The following is a 24,222-nucleotide window of genomic DNA, read 5'->3' on the forward strand; positions in this document are numbered from 1 at the left end:
GGCCTGATCATGCATTCCAGAATTGGGGGGGGGGGAACTGCCTTGGAAAAACTCTAATGAGGGAATGCCTTTATGTGTGTGTGGTGTGAAACAATTCCTTGATAGAGCTACTTACTGCCCAACAGGGAACAGGCCTCAGAGGAGCTTCCAAGTTGTCAGTATATCCCTTGCTACCAAGGAGAGCCATTACTCTACTCGGCATCAAATCTGAAGTTTGTTGATAGTATATAATTTCAATGAGGAGGATCCATCAGCAGCCTACATTACTCAATAAATGATTCTCTCAGTTGTGAAGCTTACAACTCTGGAACTCAAAAAGTACATTCACTGTTTTCTGCTGTGCATTGGGGTAACTAAGATATACAGAAGACCTCATTGAGAGGCTTTCCATCTTTCATGACTCATAATTTTATAACTATTTTTTTAAAAAATGAGAATAAAATATACGTTAAGGCAAATAATCAGAACGCCCTCTGTATTTCATCATTTCTTCCTCGGGCACCGGCACCTGCACACCTCAGCATGTTGACTTAGATATTCTTTCTTCTTCTTCCTGTCTTTTACATTGTCATCCATCTTGCCAGTGATTCATGTTGACCAGTCAGAACCAGCTAAATAATCTTACTCATTATCCATCAGCAATACACAAAGATAACTCACAGGAATTGATAATGGTTGAGTCACATGGTCATTAATTGTGTTAGGGGAAAAAAATCAGAAATAAAATCCAGAAGAAATAAATCAAGCTGGGTGTGGTTATGCACACGAGTAATCCTAGTTACTCTGGAGGTTGAGGCAGGAGGACCTCAAGTTCAAGGCTGGCTTGGGCAACTTAGTGAGACCCTTCCTTAAAAAATAAAAAGGGTTAGTTAGAGATATAGCTCATAGGTAAAGCCTGCTTAGACTCAATTGCCTATACCAAAAAAGCCTAAATCAAAGAAAAACAAATATGCGACATAAACATAAAATTAATAAAACCCACCAATTTAGAGATATGTTCATCAACTGTGATTGAGCAGATTACTTACATTAAATAACTGAAAAAAGAACAAGCAACCAACCAGACAAATAAACCTAACAAATTTTATTAGGACCATGGTGATGACTTTTATTTGGGTATAAATTCTCTGTCAGTTGTAAAATGAAAGAATTTCATGTAGTCTAAATGGGTTTCTAACCCCTACTCAGCTTAATACTAACAGATTAGTCTTAATTCATCTTGACAGCCTCCCCATGCCTCAAACAGAAAGCACTTTTTATTACCTCATTAATACAAATTAAACACTGCTGCAAAGTCTGAGGCTTTGCAGTGAGATTGTTATGTTATTCTGCATTGTGTAGTAGGAAGAACATGTATATTTTGGAGTCCAATGACAATTCAAATTCCAGTATGACTTGACACTAGGTAAGTAAATTTTAGCTCTCATGAGGCTCTTTCTTGATCTATGACATCTCAGGATTGTTGTGAAGATCAGTGAGCAAAACATGGCAAAGTAAGTGTTGTTATGCACATTATTAGTAACTTAATGATTGGAATGACTGTTCTAAGAATCCACTGTTCAGGGGAATTTTTTGCACTTGCCAAATGGTTTTAGATTTTAAATATGGAAAGCAGGAATTCATAAGAAAATGTGAAAGCAACTGGAAATTTTAATTCTTAAGACTTGATTTATAGGTAGGAACCCAAGCCATTTGGGCATTCTGGTATTGGGGAAGTTAATGTCATTTTGTTTCTTTTCTCTATAAAGAGTTTTTTTTCTCATGGACAATGTGAGATAACACATTTCCTGGGGTCACAAAGATACTGTATAGGTCTAAGGATGAAGATAGGAGGTGGGTTATAAACTAATATGCTAAAGCAATATATTGTTTTTAAAAATAAGCAAATACTATTCCAGAACTGTTAATATTCTCTAGTAAGAACTTTATCCAATAGTAGTTGCTATTTCTCAGTGTATTGAGTCTTAAAACACCAAAATATTAAAATCCACACTAAAGCATGCTCTCAAGCTTTTTTCTTTTTAAGACAGAGGTCTCACTATGTTGCCAAGGCTGATCTCAAACTCACGGGGTCAAGGGATTCTCCCACCTCAGGCCTGCTGAATAGGCTATGCTTATTGCTCTTTAAGAATCTGTTCTATTGACAGGTAAAATTAAATGATTTCACTTGCCATGACTGGAACATATAAGGGCTTGGGTGATATTATGAAAAGGAGCAATATGGAGTAATCCTCTGCTAAATTATGAAGTCAATTGAATTTAAAAAGCATAGCTGTCATATGGGTGTGGTCAAGTGCCTATTACCCCAGTGATTCTGGAGGGAGAGGCAGGAGGTTCTTAAGTTTGAGATCAGTCTGGACAACTTGGAAAGAACCTGTCTCAAGATTAAAAAAAAAAAAATAGAGCTGGGGATATAGACAAGTGGTAGAGCACTCCTGGGTTCAGTCCCCAGTACCACAATAAATAAATAGCAAGAATAGCTCTTAGAAGAATCACGTTTATTTTGCTTTCAAAAATTTTTATTTTATTTTTGGTACAGGGAAATGAACCCCTGGGTGCTTAACCATTCAGCCACATCCCTAGTTTTTTTTTTTTTTTAATCTTTGAGACAGGGCCTTGCTAAGTTGCTGAGGCTGGCTTTAAACTTTTGATCCCCTTGCCTCTGCCTCCAGAGCATTTGGGATTAGTTTGTTTTGCTTTTAGAGTTTGTCACAAAGTTAGAGAAGTTCTACTTGGTAATGAAAATGGTGGCTGTCACTGAATGACAGGCAGTTAGTGATGCTTTTCAACTTTGGTGCTCTATGCACATCTCTCATAGGACTACTGGTGTACTGGAGCAACAAGAGGTGACTATACATGTTTTCCCAACTCTACCTTCAGTGATATCATTTTGGTAGTTTGCAGTCAGCCACAGAGGAAATATTTTTATTACTGAATTTGGCAAATGCCACAGAAAAATCAGATGTTAATATACTAGCTCACTTCAACACAGGACTAAAATTTCTTAAACTTTATTCTTACTGACGTTGAATAAGTGATTCTTAAGAAATTCTCATCATTCTTGGATCGATATCAGCAGAAATAGTTCAGTTTTAGTCAGACATGATAGTTTCAGGATTCTAGTTTCCCAGGATCCCAGCCTTCACTGAAATGTACTTGCATTGGTCTAATGCCTAAAGTTCTGAGTCGCTCAAGAGCTTGAATCTTCTAAAGCGTATTGTATGAAACACACATATACACACACGTATATATGCAGCTGACAAAAAATATTCTTGATGCCAGATTTTAAGATTCTCCCGGTGTCTGTTTCAAAAAAGTATATAGCTGTACAACTAAAACTAAAAATGAAGACTCCCTTGCTATTCAAAAGCAATTTTTTGATAATTTAATAAGTTAAATTCAGTCATTTAGTTGATATATACATGTCTCCACTTATTTTTATGGCCAGGTATTTTTGTGCTTCAATCTTGTTGGTATCCAGATCTGACACTTTTAAATTCTTGTATAATCATCACATCTCTTCCTATAGGGCTACCCATGTCAGAGATAAGACAACAACTGTTTTGAGGGATAGTAATGAGTTTTTAAGATTTTCACAGAATAAAATTCACTCAGTAACCCACTTAATAATATTCTTCATTGTCAAAATCCCTCACATTCATACTTATGTCCATTTCTTGTTTGGAACTCAAGGGAGATATAGAACAGATGGTCACCATCTTTCCACCTAATGGACCTTCCTATTTTTATTTGGGTGGGATTTACATTTAAGACAGAAGTGTGGGGTCCAGTATTAAACTTGCAGAGGTTTTATTCTTTAAAAAGAGATTTTTTTCTTTAAAAATATTATAACCCAATCTACCTTTTCTTTTTGCCCCCTCCCTGCCAAGGATCAAACCCATGGCTTCACAAATGCTAGGCAAGTGCTCTACCACAGAGTCACATCCCTATACCTTGCCCTTTTAATTTTGATAGAATCTCACATCGAGTTGCACAGCCTGGCCTCCAACTTGCCATCCTTTATCTCAGCCCTCCTGAGTAGTTGAAATTAAGGTGTATGTTACTATGCATGGCTCTATTGCTCTTTTAAAATAAGAGCATAAGTTTATGAATTTTTCTCCCCTTGGCCAATTTCAGTGGTTTTCCAGGTTAAGAAGTCCAAGTGACATTTGAAAACATTAGCATTATGATGCCCTTTTGTAATCTTCAATCACCTTATCACCTTTCATTATCATTTGGCTTCACAATAATTTGGGTCAATTCTTAAAACAATATGAAAGACCTATTGTCAATGCCTGTAGCCCTGAAGAAGTCCAGCATAAGCAGGATGTCCCCAGAATTTTATACCATTTTTTACCTTATTTTTCACATGCTTCGTTTCCACTTTGGTTTCTACTGATGTTTACATGAAGTAAATTGGCATTAAAATGTATTAATACTTCTTGCTTTTAAACTTTTTGCTTCTAATTATGACTATTTTCCTTTCTCTTTGCGTCTGTTGTGTCTAAAGAATCTTGCTTATATTTCCATCTTATTCCATTAAAGGGTCATAGTTTCATACAATCTTGTTAAAATAATCTTGTTAAATTATTTTTTTCTGAATTTTCACAGAATGCTCCTTCTTTAGCATCTGTTAGAAAGATCACCACATACCATCAGAGAGCTTATTAGGATTAACTAGGGATCTGTATATTTGAGGTGCTTTGTAAGATATAGTATATATGTCTGTTCTCTCAATAGCCAATAAAATATTTAGCAGTCTGAGGGATGACAAAGAAGTCTTAAAGGAAGAACACTTTCTATTTAGGCAAATCATATTGTTGCTCCTGAAATGTGAAATACTTCCACAATAATACTGAATACAGGAAGCTCAGTAGATTCAAACTCTATGACTGGAGAAACTAGACGTGACTGCCTTATTGAAAATTACTTCAATTCACAGTTTGAAGTATTAAACTAAAAGTCAAAACTTTACAGAAATTTCTCAAGTAGTGCTCTTTTCTCAGGAAACTGTGACAGAGAACAGAAAATTTTTTGGAGTTTTATGATCAAATTCCTGTTTGGAAGGTCAGTTCACTTGGTCTGATAAAGTGGTTTAGTTTTACTAATGTTTTATTACTTCTGTGGATTTTTTTTTTTTTAATGTGGTGATACTCCAACAGGGTGAGAGTTTAGCCTTTTTTTTTTTTAGAGAGAGGAGAGAGAGAATTTTTAATATTTATTTTTTAGTTCTCGATGGACACAACATCTTTGTTGGTATGTGGTGCTGAGGATCGAACCCAGGCCGCACGCATGCCAGGCGAGCGCGCTACCGCTTGAGCCACATCCCCAGCCCACTTCTGTGGATTTTTAAAGTATATCTAATTGCTTCTCCATTTAAATGGAAATTCAGTTTTTTGAAAATGTGGCTTTGATATAGGAAATAAGATCAGTGAATGTTTATAGGTCTATCGAGAAAACAGTTTTTAGAATAATTTCCACAACAAAGTTTACAGAATGTAAAATTAGGGTGAAATTCAGTCTTTGTTATGAGAAGATGACACACTCATGTTTAAGCAAATTTGGTGTATCCCACTGGGTTATGTGTCATTCAGTGAGATGTGCTCAGAGTCACGGGCCAGATGGTAAATGCAGAAGTCTTTTGCTAGAATACATCTCTATAGAGGATGACTTCACGTTGGACTTGGTGACCAGGCTGACACTGAATGCAACTCAGTCACGGTATTTAAATCACATTAAGACTCTCTTTTATTTATGGCTTTACTTGTGATTTTGTCTGGCTTTAGTCTAATTGCTAGCCTCCATGTGGTGATAAGATGTGCTATCAGCTCTTCTTTTTATCTTTGCCAAAATGAATTCTGCATCCCTTTCAGAGGCAGTTTCCAAAAAATTCACTGCTATATAAATCAATTATAATTAAGCATAAGCTTAATTAAAAGGTTACCTTACTTTTTATATGCTATATTTGATATTCTTGATAATATTCAGACAAATTTTATTAGTGTTGGTGTGGGTGGCTTTTTGTTCTAATGATATAATTTTAGAGGTGGAAGTAGTCTAATCCCTGGGGTTAGGAGAACTAAAATCAATATGAATTCAGGGTTTTGTGTGGCTAAAAACTGGGAACAACACAACACTAAAAACCAAGTTATGATACCTGGGTATTTCTGTTAGCTTTTTATTGTCGTGACCAAAAAAAATACTTGACAAGAACAACTTTGAGAAGTCATATTTTGAGCTTATGGTTTCAGATGTATCAGTCCATACTCAGGCCATTGCTCTGGGTCCAAGGTAAGGCAGAACGCAGAACGTCATGGCAGAGAAGAGCTTTGTAAATGCATGGCAGCGGGAGCAGAGAGAGAGATCAAGGGACAAAATATAAACCCCAAAGGCACACCCTCAATTAACTATTTGCTCCAGTCACACCCTCTACCTGCTTATAGTTACCACCAGTAGAGTAGCCCTTTCAAATTAATAATCCATCAAATGGACTAAATGACTGACAACTCTCATAATCTAATCATTTCACCTTTGAACATTCCTGCATTGTTTCACACATGAGCTTTCAGGGAACACCTCAGATCCAATGACTAATCTCTGGCTTTCTTCAAATAATAACCATGAACTTTAAGTTTGCCTTCAACCTCTCTCCTCTTCCTCTTCCCTTTGTTGTTATCACCATCACCATATTACCATCATCAACTGACAACAGTGGGAATTTTTTTTTATTTATTTGACAAAAGAAAGACAAATTGTGGTTCTATCACAGAAATGAAATATTTCTGACAGGGTTTTAATACCAGAGGAAGTAGCTGTGTGAAAACCTGTGAGAATGGCAAATACAGGTAGTCTCAATATAGAAACCTTCTTCTTGCCTCAGTTTTTTGACAAATGCTTTATGGAACACTTAACTTTTCCTCAGCTGTTGACCAATGGTCTTTTTTTCTTTTTTCCCTACCTGCGCTCTTCAAGCATAATCCCTGGGTCGAGTATGCAATTGCGCTGAAGAAGTTTCCTTCCCAGTATCTCATAGTGCTAACATTTTCTCTACTTTAGAAATTGGATTCTCTTCAACTTACCTAGCTTATCCAAACTTTCATCATGTTCTCTACAGCTCCTACTCAATATAACTCCTCTCGTAATATCTTAATTGATTGATTTGTATTTTATTCTTGCCTAAATCTGAAGGTTCAATTACAAGGATTAATATTTACATTTAACATGCATAAAAAAGTCCACTGAATCTATCATAGTAAGATAAATAATATAATCTTGGTCTTCATAATCCTTCATGATATTCTTTCTTTAATGCTAGAAGTAATATTAGGCTGATTTGTGTTAAGAGAGTAACTCACTTCAGAGTGTATGAGAGAATCTACATCAAGCCAAATCTCTACTAAGTAACATATTCTTTAGAACATTTATCTCTTTTATAAATACAAGTTAAAGAATAAAGAAAAAGAAGTATCAAAGAAAATTAGTCAATTCTTCAAAGTAAAAAGTTCTACGGGGACATATTAGGGTTTAAAGAAAACTCCAATTAAAAGTTTTTAAAAATTATCATTAGGTTTAAAAAAAATCCCTTGTTAAAACAAAGTGCAAAGTCCCTTAGGTTTTTGTTTGTTTGTTTTTTAAGTCTATTATCTATTGCTACCATTGATTCCAAAGTAGTAACTGCAAACTGCTTAGACAGGGCAATTCAGATGAAAAATCTTGCTGACTACCAATCTGATTCAGCTCACGGATTCTTTTTTCCTGGATTACACATCAGTGAAGAGTATTCTCCATAACAACTTCTCCTGGAACTGCACTCTAGTTCCTGTTTGGCCTCTATGCAGTAGGGACAGGAGGCAGAGTATGCTTCCATCAAGGTAGACTCAGCTTTGGATATTTTAACAATGTTCTTACATGAGAGGAAATGCTAAGATCAAAGGATTACAAGAAAGAAAGAGCACTCAGCCTAGAAGTAATCATTTTTAAATGATTAAATTAAATTCCACCTTACAACAGATGAAACCTATTAGGGCTAATTCTTGTGAGGAATGAGGGCTGGGGTATGGTACACTCACTCTTGGAAACTGGAGTATGGCAAGTGCTCAATAACTACTATTATTATAAATGTTAGGCATTAGGGGTAGGGGAAAATTGGGATCAAGTACTTAAATGTATACAGAGGGTAATGTATTTAGAGGGTAATGAAAACATTTTGGAACTACGTAGAGGTGGATGTTGCACAACATTATGAATGTACTAAATGCCACCAAGTTGTTTACATTAAAACGGTTAATTTTTTGTTAGATCAGTGTCATTTACAAAAATGTTCCATGGAAAAAGAGACTGATTCAGCTTGGAATTCAACAATTGCATATGGATTTTTCTTGGAGGCAATTACTACACTTCAGTTTTCAGCAAAAAGGCTTTATGCACCCTTCACATAGACTATTAAGTAGTGAATAATCAATACTTGATAAAACTTTTAAAATAATATGGAAGTAAAATTTCAGGTGACTCAAAAAAGGGGAGGGATGAGGGAAGATAGTGAATGGGAGGGAAGAACATACAGATACTGATTGAGATAGATGCTAATTAAAAAATAAATTAATATTTGTTAAAAAATTAAAGAGTGACGAAATTATGGGAGCAGAGGTGATTCCATCAGAAGTCCTTTCTCTTCCCTCTGAACACTAAACTTGTAGCTTCACCTAAGCCAAAAGACTGAGGGGAAACACAGACAACTGGTATAAATCTAAATGAGGATTAGGGCTCTGCTGGGGTCCTTCCTGTAAGAAAGAAAAGGGAATGATATGGAGTTTTCTTCTCCATGTGTTGAAAATTAGGGTTAAGAATCAGAGATGACAGATCCTAGGAAAAACTTGACAATTAGGGATATGTGGGCTCCAGAGAGAAAGTCAATTCTGGCCTCCATGTTAAGTATATTTTATCTTTATAAAGCCCAAGAAAGAACTGAACTTGAAATCAAGAGATTATAGAGCGCTCAGGGAAATCAGGGAGACCAGAGAACAGAGACTCTCTTCAGTGCCCTAATAGAGAATGCCACTTTATACTTTTCATTCTTAGAGGATTACTCAGATGCAGTATATTCCAACAAACAGACTAGAATCCACTGAGCTTTAAAGAAAAATAACCTATGTAAGGTGGCCCAGATCCAGAGAGGAAAATAAAAATAATCCGAATTTGTCCTCAATAAAACAGAAATGCTACAACAGATAAAAACAGAAAAATAAATAAGACCATTTAAAAAGCTTCAAGTAACACACACACACACACACACACACACACACACACACAACTTCTAAAGAATTAGTAATAGTAGTTTTGAAATACAATTTTAAAAGAAGGTTGGTCACTGTAAGTACAAGATATATCTCAAAGTACAAAACAAACACAACATAAATGGAAATCAGGAGGAAAAAGATTTGAAGAATACATCAAAGAAATGCAGATAATGGGAGTTCTAGAAGGAGGAAAAGGAACAACTGGAAAAATTAAAGTATTAGCTAGGTAGATAATAGCAAATTTTACCTGAGTTAGATTTTTTTTTTTTAAAAAAACTGGATTTGCTCATTAAGTTCCATGGTAGAATGATTGAAGACAGACAGACAGACAGACAGACAGACAGACAGACACACACACACACACACACACACACACACACACACACTAGGTATCCTGAACTCTAAGAATAAACCGAAAATCTTTTATCAAATTACTTATAAGGGAAAAAGTCAGACTAGCAATCAAATGGCCAGTCTATACATTCTGAGAGAAAAGAACTGCCTTGATAGGATCTTTTACCCATTCACTTTATTATTCACCTTTCTGGGAAAAAAGGAAAACAACAAATTAGAAAAGACAGCTCCACAAAGAATAAAAGAGAAAATATTAGTAAGCCATGTAAAACAAAATTTAAATGGAGGATAGATTTGTCAAGATTATGAAAATGGATTCAAAACTTTTGGAACAGAAGAAAAGGATAGTAATATCATCCTAAAGATCTGTGAGAATACTGAAGATGTATCTTAAAGGACAAAGGATTTGCTCTGCCAGTTATCAGAACACAGTATAAAACAAATCCCTGTAATGAAATACAGTATTCATCATGTTCAGTTAACAGAAAAGAAATTCCACATGCAGATCCCATACGTGAGAATTTGGTATGTGACAAACACTGTTTAATAAATGATGTTGTTAAAATTGATTATACATTTTCATGGAAGGGAGAAATGGACTCCTGTGCTATACTGTAAGCCAAAACTAACTTCAAATGGACTAAAGACTTAATTTTTAAAATGACCCCAAAAAATCTAAAACAGCACTTGTATTATCAAAGGAAAGAGATACTTCTCTATGCCCATATGATCCTATTCAAATATATATATATATATATATATATATAAAATTCACAAATAAAACTCCATCAACCAATAAAAATATGGGAAAGGAACAGAAATGGTAAGCACAATACATAGAAAACAAAATAAATACACACGAATAAAATTCTTAGTTGAATAAATAGAAGCAAATCTAGTTTATAGTATTAAGCAACCCTTCATGACTTGCAAAACTTCTTTTCCACTTTATTTTTCACTTTCTTGCCACTTTTAGTTATTTTCAATTCAATAATTTAATGATGAAACATAAGTATCATCTATACACTCAGGAGCAATAGAGGTATTACAGTTATCACCTTGATAAAATATAAATAAGAAAAAAACAGGAATAAATATTATAAAGCAAGACATACATGTCAAAATTTTCAGATGACTGGCTCCCTGAAAATTTCATGAAATAAGTGAAAAAATATTATCATAAGAGAACTTACTAAGGCAAAAAGACTATAAATAAGGCTGATACAACAGAACCAACAGTTTTCCTTTCCTTTACCACTACTGCATTAGAAAAAATTCATTCACAATGGCAACAAAACTAAAACACAAATTCTAAGAGCAATCTGCGGTTCTCTATAAAGAAAACTAAGATTTTCCTGTAGCATATACAAAATAAATAAAAAACAATGTTTCTAAAAAAAAGACCTACATTTTCCCATTTTTCACAAATTTTAATAACATTCCCAAGGAATTGGGTGAGCTTAAAAACACATAAGAGAAAAAATGCAAAATAATAGCCAAAATGTATTTTTTAAGAAAAATAGGGGAAAAGATGGATTTTGTACCCCCACATAATTTTGTTTTAAAGTAGCTCATCTATTTTATATGTCACTGGATATATCTATTATTATCAAGACTCTTCTAGGAAAACAGAAGTGAATAAAACATGTAGAAACCCATTCTCAAAAGAATCTGTGCATATATTTCTTAAAATTCTCGATTAATAATATTATTTCATATAAGCACAAAAAGTTAACAACATAATGAAAAATTGAGTCAAAAACCTAAAAGAAAAGAAATCCAGTGAAGGCCATCCTAGTAGTGCAACCTTTTATTTTGCCCTGTGGGCAAGTCCTATGTGAAAGAAATAGCTGTGAAATCAGATTGCATTTTGATGGCAAAAGGTAAACTAGATATAAACCAGCCTTTCCCAGATCTAGCTCTTGCTAACTTTAGATCATCTGATTAGGCCAGTAAACTCAAAACTTAAACTTGGATTAAGGTATTCTAAACTAATAGCCAAAGTTTTCAAATATAATGTTCAGCATACAAACATCTGGGCAAAAAGAAACATGATACCATGAACAAGATGAAAAAGCATCAAAAGAACCAGATCTATAATATTTTTAAATTCCAGAATTATTAGATGTGAAATACAATGTGAACCATATTCAAAGGGGGAAAAAAAAAGCCAAACCTGGGTACTAGAAACAACAAAAAAGTATATCTGAAGAAGTACTAAATAAAATTCTAGACCTGACACTAGTGGCTGAGAAAATTAAAGTGGAAGGTAAATCAAAAGAGACTAGAATATAGCATTAAGAGTAAAAGAGAAAACAGAGAAGGTAAATAAATAAAAATCTAGTGAAGGCAGCAAGAATAATTTAAAATTGGAGTACCAAAAGAACGAGAGAAACGAGGCAGAAAAATTATAGAGATATTGACTTTCTTCCAGAATCCAAAAGAGACTCCAAACTTGACAATAAAAATCCCTACACATAGATTGAAGTATTATAGTAAAAATTTCAGAAAATTAGATAAAAAAGAAAATCAGCCAGGAAATATAGACAATGGACATTAGTGACAAGTAAAGCAGAAACAAAGCAGAAAATGGTGGAATAAAGCTTCAACATGTGGGGAGAAAATAAATGCAAATCTAGAATTCCACACTCATAAAATATTATTCAAGAATTAAGTGAATAAAGGCCTCCTCAGACAAACAAAAGCCAAGAACATTTGCCACAAAAGACCTAAGAAACTTAAAAGGATGGAATTGATTACATTAAAATTAAGGATTATTCATCAAAAGTAACCATAAAACAAATGCAAAATAAAACAACAAAGTAGAAGATAACTGCAACACATACAATTTAAGGATTAGTGGAATTCCTACAGTTAATATGAACAAAGACAGATATCCCAAAAGAAAAAAGAAAAAAAAAGGGGGGGGACAATTTGTGAAGGCATTTCTCAAAGAGGAAATCCAAGTAGGCAATAAACATAAGAAAAGACAAAACCTAGGGAAATGTAAATTAAATTCACAATGAAATGCCACTTACACCACTAGCAAAAATTTTTAAATTAGACCATGTTATTAGTGAGGATCTGGAGGAACAAGGCCTCTTATACACTCCTGTGGAAATATAAACATGTGTGATCTTTTGAGTTTTGTTTTCTCTTTGAAGCATATACTCTATGACCCAAAATCCCCATTCCTTGGCATGGAGCCTAGAGAAAACTGCAATGGCGTTTATCAGCAGAAATGTAAGAATATTTAGAGCTCCATAGCATTTAATGCCATAACTCAAAACCTAAATACTTATGAATAATAAAAATGGATAATTAAATGGTCACACTATAATGCAGTAACATACAATAATGAAAATACACTATAGCTAATAGAACAACAGAAATGAACTTCAAGGACAACACTAAGCAAAAACTCCAAGACACAAAAGAAAACATGATTCCATTTCTATAAAATACACCAAGTAAAAATAAAAGTACATGTAGTCATAAGAAGTCAAACTCTTTAAAAAAAGAATATATAAATGATTATTTTAAAAGTCAGAATTGGGCTAGAGATATAGTTCAGCATTCATAAGAACCTGGATTTGACCCTCAGCACTGCCACACAAACACACAAAAAAGAAAGGGTGAGATGAAGAGTTTAGTTGGGGGTGCTGGCAATGTTTTACATCTTGTCCTTGTAAATAAAGTACTTTTTAATACAGTACTTTAATGTACTTCATCTTTCAGAAAAACAAATTTGGCAAGAGGCAATCTGTACATACCTAAAAATTATTTGACCTATTAGATTAACAGTTCAGCCTTCTAAATTTAGTAACTGCATAATCAACTTTGAGTTGTGATTTTTAACTAGACATTTACTAAATTATATGAAATACTAAAGTATTCAAGAATATTCAAGTTTCTCCATATTTTTCAGGTTTAATTTTTTATATTTGGAAAAAATAATTTTTCCAGTTTTTTTTTTAATTTTTTGATTTTGAGGATGGACTGGGAATGGAACCCAGGGTCTCATGCACTCTACCACCCAAGCACTCTACCACTGAGCAGCATTCCTGGCCACTGAGAACAGTTTAAATAAGAGAACTGAGGTTATTGAAATAGGAACTAATTGTGAATTAATAAATGTAGTTTAAAATATTTATAAAATGTTATAAATGAAAGTAAACATTGTCTAAAAGTTCCTTAAAGTATTTGCTGAAATTGCCTAAATTCACCAGTAGAAAAATCTGAATCCAAATATCTTTACTATAAAAAAATATGCTTTGTTGAACTTTGTTTTTATTTAAAAAAATATTTTAAATAAATTTTATTTTAAAATTTTTATTTGGACACAATAACTTTATTTTATTTGTTTATTTTTATGTGGTGCTCAGGATTGAACCTAGCACCTTGCATATGTTGGGTGAGCGCTCTACGGAGCCACACCACAACCCCAGCTCCCCAATTGTTTTTAATTTAAATTCTTCTTAGATGTGGTATTGGACACTGAACACTGAGCTATTGCTTCCTAAGCAGCTGGGATTACAGGCATACACAACAACACCTCACCTGAATTATTATTCCTTTTTTTGAGAGAGAGAGAGAGAGAGAGAGAGAGAGAGAGAGAGAGGAGAGAGAGAAGAGAGAGAGAGAAATTTTTAATATTTATTTTTTAGTTTTTGGCGGACACAACATCTTTGTATGTGGTGCTGAGGATCAAACCCGGGCCGAGCGCACTACCGCTTGAGCCACATCCCCAGCCCCTGAATTATTATTCTATTTTCATGATTGATTTCTTTTTATATTTAGAAGTAGAAATAATTATTTAAAATATTGTTCAATATTCAAGAAATTTAACATAGGTTTAATTATGAAACTTGTGGTCTAATTCTTCTACTTGTATCCATATCTTTTTTAAAAATATTTATTCTTTTAGTTATATATGGATATAATATCTTTTATTTTATTTTATGTGGTGCTGAGGATTGAACCCAGGGCCTCACACATGCGAGGCGAGTGCTTTACCGCTGAGCCACAACCCCAGCCCCATATATTTTGATAATTACCTCGATAAGACAAAAATCAGAAAACTTTTAAGAATAAGAGCTAAAAGGGGTTCTAGAAATTGCTAATTTTCCCATTAGAAATCCTATGTTTTGTTTTCACTTCCAAATTTTATTTGCCTGTAGTAAATCTTACAATTAAAAAAATATATATATATATGAGAAAGAGAGAGGGGGAGAGAGAGAGAGAGAGAGAGAGAGAGAGAGAGAGAGAGAGAGAGAGAGAGAGTGTGTGTGTGTGTGTGTGTGTGTGTGTGTGTGTGTGTGTGTGTGTCAGGTGCTATGGCCCATGCCTGTGGTCCCAACTACTGGGGAAGGCTGAAGCAGTAGGATTATGAATTCAAAGTGAATCTAGGCAACTCTGCAAGACTACCCTATCTCAAAAAAAAAAAAAAAAAATTGTATGTACGTAGGCTGGGGTTGTAGCTCAGTGGCAGAGCACTTGCCTCAGCACCACATAAAAAATAAATATTGTGTCCATCTACAACTAAAAACATATTTTTAAAAAGTACATGTATGTATGTGTGTGTGGATACATATACAGATATGTCTATACAGGTATATATATACACACACATTTTTTTTTAATATGGAGAAAGAAATAACCATCAAAGAATTTTGCACAATAAGAGATAAACGATACACCAAGACTTGGTATATTTTTAGTCAAAAGTAAAGAATCTATCAGGCCTTTTGAAAAACTGAAAACAACTTGCAAGTACTTTTCCCTTATCTAGGACCCTAGAGATCAGGAGACCCTTGGTGGGACAATCCAGCCAACCAACCCAATGTTCTAAGTTCACCTATAACATGTTCCTAGTTTAAAAGGTTTAATTTATCATTAAAGGGAGAAAATTATCTTCCTCATATGTTAATCTATGCAATGTTTCTAGCAAAACTATATTCTGTGAACAAAGTAACCCAATACACATAAATAATTTAAATCAGGGAAACACAACCTCAAGTGGACTATTTTCACCAATAAGAAATTAAATAAGAAATGCTTCACATTATAGACATTATAATTTTCTTTAAGTCTTTTTTTATTTAGAGATTTTTCTGGTAAGGAGATATACCATAGGAAAGCAATTTCACTGGCAGTGAGGTATGTATACACTCTACCAAAATACTCCTTATTTTAACTGTTTTTAACTTTATTTACACATAAAGAAAAGTATCAATGCATATCCTTGGTTCAACTATAATATTAGCCAAACTACATGAAATTAAATGAAATGGTGCCTGCATACAAAAACTGTTATTTGTAAAGGAATCTAATTTCAAATTAAAAGAACTAACTTGTTTTTGGAAATAGTTGAAAAGAATAATCACAATTTATCATGACCAAGACACCTGCACCATATTTTCCATTCCTCACAGCACATTTATTTCAGTAATTCCGTTATGTCGGTTCTTAGCATGAGCATAGTGTTACACAATTTTCATACATATAATCACATCCAAAACAAGTTCTAAAATTTAAATTGTAAACATTCTCATCATATGAAGAAATATTTTAATTGGTGTATTAAGTTTTGCTAACTGATCAAATTTGGAAGATAATATAAATGAGAAAGCCTATTCTAAATTGTGTAGTGAGCATCGTTTATTACATTTCTACAATGTTAAATAAAGTAAGAGGCAAACCTGTCCTGTAAGCATGTCAAATTTTAGGTAGAACACTAAAAAGAAACAAATCTGTTAACAAAAGGATGTCTTGCAATAAAGAACATTAGATTTTTAAAATCTATTATGATACAAAAATGTAAAGGGTAAATAGCATCTTTGTTGACAAAGTAGGAGGTAGCATGGATGCACCACTTTATTGTCTGAGAAATGCAACTGGAGTAAAGAATATTTCCTTACCACAAATAATTTCCAGGACTATGTACATATTTCTTTTAGAAATACTTGTTTAAACAAATCTCCCTCCACTTTTTAGTATAAAAAAAACCGTTCCATGTGATTTTAAAAAAACACTTACACATCTAGATAGAATAGTACTCTGCCCTATTTGAGTGAACAGTCTCAAACTATGAAGTACATGATATTTAATGCCCTAAGTTGAGTAAATTTAGTTAGCAAGTTCCTGGTATTATACAAAACACTAAATACATACAAACAAAATATAATATCTTATATTTCTATGCAAGTCTTGTGGGGAATAAACAGAGCCTTGATTCTGGTAACACTGCAGAAAACATAATTTTCCAATAAGTCTGTCTATATGTATCCATGTGCAACATTTATAAATGGCTGCTTACATGTAAGGTCTTTTATTGAGTGAACATAGTTAACCAACAAAACTTAGTAAATCTTAAAAACACATCTTCCACTCTATATAAAATATATAGACTACTTACTGTTTTTAAGTGTTCAATTTGCTCTGATGTCACTGTAAATTCACTTTCCCCATTTTCCTGCTTTAGTATTTATAAACGGATAATTTATTGTGGTTTACAAAAAAAAAAAAGAATTTAAAATTTACATCCAATTCAAATTTGCTATTTAAAAGGTTTCCTGGTTCTATGAAGCTGCTTCTGCCATTAGTAAAGAAAATGAAGTTTCTGTAATGGAAGCAGGCTTTTTAAGTAGTGACGTGACTTCCACCATGCCAGCTCCAGTCCGTGGAAGATTAGCGTTTACAATGTGTCGTTGTAAGTGCTTAATCCAGTCTTCTTGAACAGACAATGGTCCTCGAAAGACTAGGCCACAAAACCTACAGAAGTTGATAAAAGTTCTCTTAACCAATTCCTTTTATTTAAAGTCAACTTACATAAAATCCATAAAACATTTAAGGAACAAACCTTACTATATACTACATATAGCACCCTGATAGTATCTAAATGAAGTTGAGATGATTTAATGATACTGAAACTCCTAATTCCTATGTTTTTATTAAGAGTTATAATAAGTTAAAAAAAACCCTACAAATCTTAAGTAATTTACAATTATCACTCCAAAATGTGCCATTCTCTGAAGACCCATCCTCAATTCAGAATTCTTTCTTATGTGAGTATATGAAAGGAGGTATTGTATGAGGGGAAAGTAAAATGTGTTCCTAATAATCAGGAACTTATGACAGTAAAAACTGAAACTGAACCAAACTAAACAAACCAAATTTAAAAACCACAACAATTAAAAAGTCACTTTTACAAATCACAGTATAATGGAGGCTCTTGGCTAAGGTATAAAATGATTTAGAAGTTCACTTATAACTTGATTGTTGAATGTACCTTAACACCAATTAAAAATCCCAAATAAAACAGCTGAAGAAACAGAGTAGATATGGCAATATAAGTATATACCTGCATCGGAGAATGTAAACCTCGTCAGCACCATGAGGTAATGTTAACATTTTCTTTTTGCTTCCAGATCTTGACCTTGATTTCTTTTGTTTACAATCTAAGGCTAAAAAAAGGGAAGAGAAAGACTTAAATTCTTTATTTATTATGAAATATACATACATATTTTTAGAGAGGTCAGACCACCAAAATCAAGTTAGAAAAAGTTTGTATTTATTTTCCGAGGCATGCACTAACTTGTAGCTGAATCTCTAACAGCAGTAATGCTCTCTTTTTGTCTTGTATTCCTTTTTTCAAATAATACTTTACCATTTCAAATTAGAACTGATAAAATATAAGTAAATAACTGGAAACTACGAAGTTGGTCAATAATTACCATAAAATTCTCGTGATCAAATGTAATCATAACATCTGGTTAAATTTTTCTTAACTCCAGGAAAATTTTAACGTTTTATAGAAGATCATTAAATTGTTTGCATTTGATTACAATCTGCTCCATTTAAGTAGGTCTCACATGCTGTAAAAAACTGAGCAAGGGAACATAAATAATGTAATAAAAATCAATTTTCATGGCAAGTCAAAGGCAAAAAAAAAGCTCAACTTTCATTTTTAAATTCAATCTGTAGTAAGTGTAAAATCATGTAAACATGTAAGTTTTATTTTACTAGAAAATAAATATAAATCTGTATTATATAAATTTACAACTGAATGCAATGTTTGATGTTAACTATTCTTTACATTTTTTCCACTTTATACTTTCTTCAATATTTTATTTTAAAAATGTGATTAAAAAGGGAAAAAAGGATTTTATATTTAGACCAAAATTTTAGTGCTAAGTGTTCTTGAAATCTTTCCATTACTTGATTTTTCCTGTTATTTATTCAAAACATTTTGGCTTAATAAAGAAAAAAGGTATTTTTATAAGCTGAAATAGGACATAACATTTTATAAGTCTTTGAATTCAGCTACACCATTTCTTTGGACAAAGGGATGATAGTAATTCCAGGGTGCTGCTGTCAATTAGCAGGAAGAGAAGGTAAAGAGTTTATCTCTAGGAATCCAAGGGGAAGGGATACAAATGTAACAGAAGAGTCACTCGAAATGGCTTTTCTTCTTATTCTGCCACCTGAAATCCCCTGAAAAAATTCCAAGTAAGAGAGAACAGGAACTGGCTATTCAATGATTCTGTGAAATGAGTTTTTCAAAGTCTGGATTCCAAAAGAACAGATGCTACTAACACAAAACCAGTAAACATAGTTCCTTATAATAATCAAGTGGCAATGCCAACAGAAATGCCACAGAAAATTAAAAACCATATAAGAAGCCTAAATTTCATTCAAGCCGCTGGTTTCGGCATCCTGTCACCTGCCTGTTTAAAAGTAAAATCTAAGACACACAGTCTTTTTCTGTTTCATTCTTACAACAAGATTCTATAAGTAATAAGAACGACTGGAAGTAAAGTTTTAAAGAATGGCTAATTCAAAGGTAAACAACCAAAATCTGGGACAGAAAAATCTTCTAAGGTTTTCATTCGTTATTTCAGTCAAGAGCTTGGCACATAACAGGAACTCTACAAATAAGTCTAGAATAGAAATAAAGCAAAACTGAGTAATTAAACTGACATTTAGACAGCCCCTGAATGGAAATCTGTTCTAGCCCTATGTAATACAGGTAACATTCCTAAGCAATACCTTGGCATCTTTTCTTTAAATATCACACATTCTTAGATATAGATCACTGGCTAGCCAAGCTTATGTGTAGAAACTAGGTTCTTCACAACTAACACGAAGACTACAGTACCACATATTTTGTTAACAGCAGCTGCTTCTTCCTAATTGTTGTGGTGAGCAATTTGAATTTAAGTGAATTTTAAATGATTCATACACTGGAAATGAGAGTTCAGGGAACTCAAAAGGTAAGATAGTAGATGTTAGCTACTCTTTCCACTTGTAATGTAAACTATACACAACCCCTGCCTCTGTTATGTGGAACAGAGTAAGCATATCGTTTATCATGAGACTACTGGCAGAATATCACTTTGATGAACTTGCTGGTTGTCAAAATGCCACACTCTACTCAAACTTTCTGAAAATGCAAATAAGTTACTCCAGGATGCAAACAGAATACATTATAACAATACTTAAAAACTATGTTCACAGAATATTAATGTGAGGGGCATAAAACAAATTGAGAAAGGGTAAGAAAGTATGCTAAAGAATGGTTTATGAATTACAAAACATGTAATAAGTTACTTTAAACATGGAACATGCTTTACCAGGATGATGAAATAGCTTACACTTTTTCTTTAACAGAGAAAAAACGGTATTTTCTGACTTTTGATGCTATATGTATGTTTAGGTAGTTTGATAAATGATCAGATATAAATTTTAAATGTGAATATCATGGCTTTTATAGTAATTAAAATTTGAAGGTATTATGACTTTGGAAAGTAGGACAACTCCACCAGCACGAGACTGATAATTTCTGGTAGCTAGGGCTCCAAGTAAGTTAGACAATCTCATACATTAAAAATTCTTTTGAGGGCTGGGGTTGTGGGTCAGTTGTAGACTGCTTGCCTAGCACGTGTGAGGCACTAGGTTTGATTCTCAGTACTGCATATAAATAAATGAATAAAATAAAGGTTCATCAACACCTAAAAAATATTTTAAAAAATTCTTTGAAATATATCTATAAGATTAAGGTATTAAAAACTTGAGACCTCTGATAATTAAATCCAAATGCCTCAGTGTCTTAATATCTTCATTATTACTTAAAAACTTCTTAGCCCTTGAAATTTTTTTAAGTTGGTAAAACATTACATTTAATAGGTAAGGATTTTTTTTCCCTAATACCAACCCTATTCCTGTAAAACACTGAGTATCTGACATATATACAAAGGGGACATTTATATGGTATCTTCTAAATAAAAGATGATTTACAGAAAAAGCTTCCCTATCTGAAAAAGGTGACATGCAAACATGCCTATTATCCAAATGTTGTCATTTAACAGATTTTATTGCATCTAGAGGGAAAAACAGTTTTATTCTACACTGTATCAGGTTTCACTACATTAAATATAGAATGCATTCAACTTTAGTATAACACATTTGATTTTGACATAATAAAGCTCATCAATACTTGTGATCAACAGCCAAAGGTATAACAAAGTTGTTATATATGAGTATCTGCCAAATAGGTATCTCTGTTACACTAAGACTTTCTTTGTTGTAGGTTTTTATTTGCACTTATTAGCGTTAAAGAAGAAAAAACTCCCACACACCTTTTCAATTTCCAATCTGTATCTATATTTGCACATGCAAAATTACCAGATTAGTTATAGAAATTCTTAAGTTCTCTTCTCTGTGAGTAAAACTGCTTCTTTAGAAAGGAACAAATCCAGTCACTCATACCTTTCTGAGGTGGGCAACTTCAGCCAGAAGACTGTCAACAATCTTTGAAATTATCTGATTTTATGAAATATCTAAACTGGTACTGGGAATAGTTTCTTGTGGGAAAAATGAATTGAGTGTAAGGCCATATACAAACAGTTTTACAATATATCTTTCAGTAAAATAGCTTTTTGAAATATGAAAGTGAAATACAACAGACAATGCATCCTCAAAAAGAACGCCATATTGCTATGCTATGAAATGGGAACAAAATGTCCAAAACACTAAACTAGATCAGTGAAAGGCATACAAAGAGATAATATAACACAAACAAATTCAAGTCTGTTTTCTGAACAACTGTATAGTTTTGTACATAAAAGAAAAAGAAGTTACTTTTGGCTCTAACACTGTTACATAAAATCTTATGCCCTTTTCCATCTTTCTGTTCATTATATACAATAACTGCTTCTGCTTCAATGAATTTCATTATCTTTTTTCTTCGCTGCAGAAATTACTTCAGAGAATAATAATTCATAAAAATACCTGAAGCTTCTGTGATACAGAAGCATACCACAAAATTAAGTTAACATTTACCACCAAAATATTTGTATTTGCAATTATCCTCCCCCCTACCCAATCATTTAAAAGTCCTTTCATCTGTTTCTTCCCTGATTGTTGGCATTCCAGATATCTTAGTCCATTACCTGCTGTTTTATCAGCTTATCACAGACTGGATAAATCAGAAACAATGTATAAATATATTTGGCTCACAGTTCTGGAGGCAGGGAAGTCCAAGAGCATAGCACCACCAACTATGAAGGCCTTCCTACTGAGTCACACAACATGGTAGAAGGGAGTGAGCACACTCAAAACAGGAAATTGGGCAAATTCATCCTTTTATCAGGAATCCACTCCTGTGATAAATATCCAACTCCCACAATTATTACATTAATTAATTCATAAGGGTGGAGCCCTAATGGCCTGTTCACCTCTTAAAGGCCCTACACCTCTCAATACTAATGCAATGGCAACAAAATTTCAATATTAGTTTTGGAGGGGACATTCAAACCATGGCATTCTATACTATACCCCCTAAAAACTCACATATAAAATACATCCATGCTATTCCAAAAGTCTTCAAAAGTTTCAGTGTCAACTCAAGAGTTCAAAGTCCAGAGTCTCCTCTAAATCAGGCATGGCGAGACTCAAGGCATGATTCATTCTGAGACAAATTTCTTCCAGTAGTAAGCCTGTGAAGTCAAAACAAGTTATCTACTTCCAAAATACAATATGATTAGGCATTCTCATTCCAAAAGGGAGAAATAGGCAAGAAGGGGTATTAGACCCAATATTAAACCTTTAACCTTCATATTAACTTTTCTCCATGTGCTACTTCCTAGACATACTAGAAGGTTTGGACATCTTGAAAAGTGCCAACTCTCACAGCTCTACTGTGGCCTAGTGTGGACTTTCTGTAGCAGTTCAGCCCCTAATCTCTCTGCATGGGCACCCAGGTAGTCCATAGCATTCTTTGAAATCTAGGTGGGAGTACCATGCCCCCACAGCTCTTACATGCTACATGCACTGGAAAACTTAACACCACATGTACAAAGCCAAGGCTTATCACTTTTATCTGAGGCCACTTAATCAACACACTGCCCCACATAAGAAGGCAGGGAGCAGTGGGATATAATCCTATTGTCTTGATGAATGGCACAAGGCTTCCTTTTATCTAAGATAATCTTTTTAACACCGTTAGTATTGTCTCTTCAACATATTTTACATGATCATGCTGAGAATTTTTCAGTCTTTCCATTCTGCTGCTGCTGTTGCTTCTTTTTTTTTTTTTTTTTAAAAACTTTCTTGGAGTTGTTGATGGACCTTTATTATTTATTTATATGTGATACTAAAAATCGAAACCAGTGCCTTACACAAGCCAGGCAAGCACTCTACTACTAATTTAAAATCCCAGCTCCTTCTGCACCTCTTTTAATTCCACCTTTCAGTTTCTCTTGTAACTCACAGCAGTTAAAAGTAGTCACAAAGAAGGCCAAATGATATGCGACTGAGAAATTTTCTCTACCAGATATCCTAGTTCATTACTCTAAAGTTCTGTATTCTACAAAGTTCTAGGACATACAGACAATTCTATCAAGTTCTTCACAACTGTATAACAAGAGTGACTTGTCCCTCAGTATCCAATATATTTTTCCTCATTTCTGTTTGAAACCTCATCAGAATAGCCTTTATTATACACATTCCTACCAATATTCTGGGTCACAAACACTAAAAAAAATCTTAAAATTCAGACTTTCCCTATACTCTCTTCTAAACCCTCACCAGAATCACCCTTAATGCTCCATTCACAGCAATATGAGCCTTTAGCAGCTTGTTCTCTGAATTCTTTCAGCATCCACTCATTACCCAGTCCCAAAGCTGTTTTCACATTTTCAGGTTATATTGGTTATAGCAACAATTCTACATCACTCACACACACACACACACACACACACACACACACACACACACACTCATACAGTAAATTACAAACAGAAGTTCCTTTGGCTCAGAATTCTGGAGGGTGGGAAGTCCAAGAGCATGGGCACCAATACTTGGTGGGGCCATTTGTGCTGGGTCATAACATGGCAGAAGAACAAACAAATACATGGAGACAATGAAAGCTGGGCAAAACCATCCTTTTTATCAGGAATCCACTTCTTTTAATAACAAACCCACACTCTTTCATAATAAAAGCCATGCATGAGAGTGGAGCCCCAAAGACCTAATCACCTCTTAAAACTGTTACAATGATTATTAATTAGAT

The 24,222-nt window shown here is 33.6% G+C and overlaps 1 protein-coding gene across 19 annotated transcripts in view; it reads right to left on the bottom strand.

Moving 5' to 3' along the window:
* Znf644 (zinc finger protein 644) overlaps positions 1-24,222 on the bottom strand; it is a 169,595-nt gene that overhangs the window by 49,736 nt on the left and 95,637 nt on the right. For 15 of the 19 annotated variants that reach the window (XM_078026704.1, XM_078026702.1, XM_040288975.2 and 12 more), the window contains 2 exons: positions 18,013-18,115; positions 15,724-17,423 (listed from right to left, as the gene is read on the bottom strand). In XM_078026704.1, the coding sequence (XP_077882830.1) occupies positions 17,231-17,423; positions 18,013-18,115 (296 nt within the window). In that variant the 3' untranslated portion in view covers positions 15,724-17,230. Of the gene's footprint in view, positions 1-15,723; positions 17,424-18,012; positions 18,116-18,385; positions 18,537-22,502; positions 22,649-24,222 lie in introns of those variants that run through there. The other 4 variants (XM_040288981.2, XR_013427897.1, XR_005735290.2 and 1 more) reach the window with 4 other exon arrangements.

The sequence above is a fragment of the Ictidomys tridecemlineatus genome, chromosome 11, assembly GCF_052094955.1.
Source record: "Ictidomys tridecemlineatus isolate mIctTri1 chromosome 11, mIctTri1.hap1, whole genome shotgun sequence".
Taxonomy (NCBI): Eukaryota; Metazoa; Chordata; class Mammalia; order Rodentia; family Sciuridae; genus Ictidomys; species Ictidomys tridecemlineatus.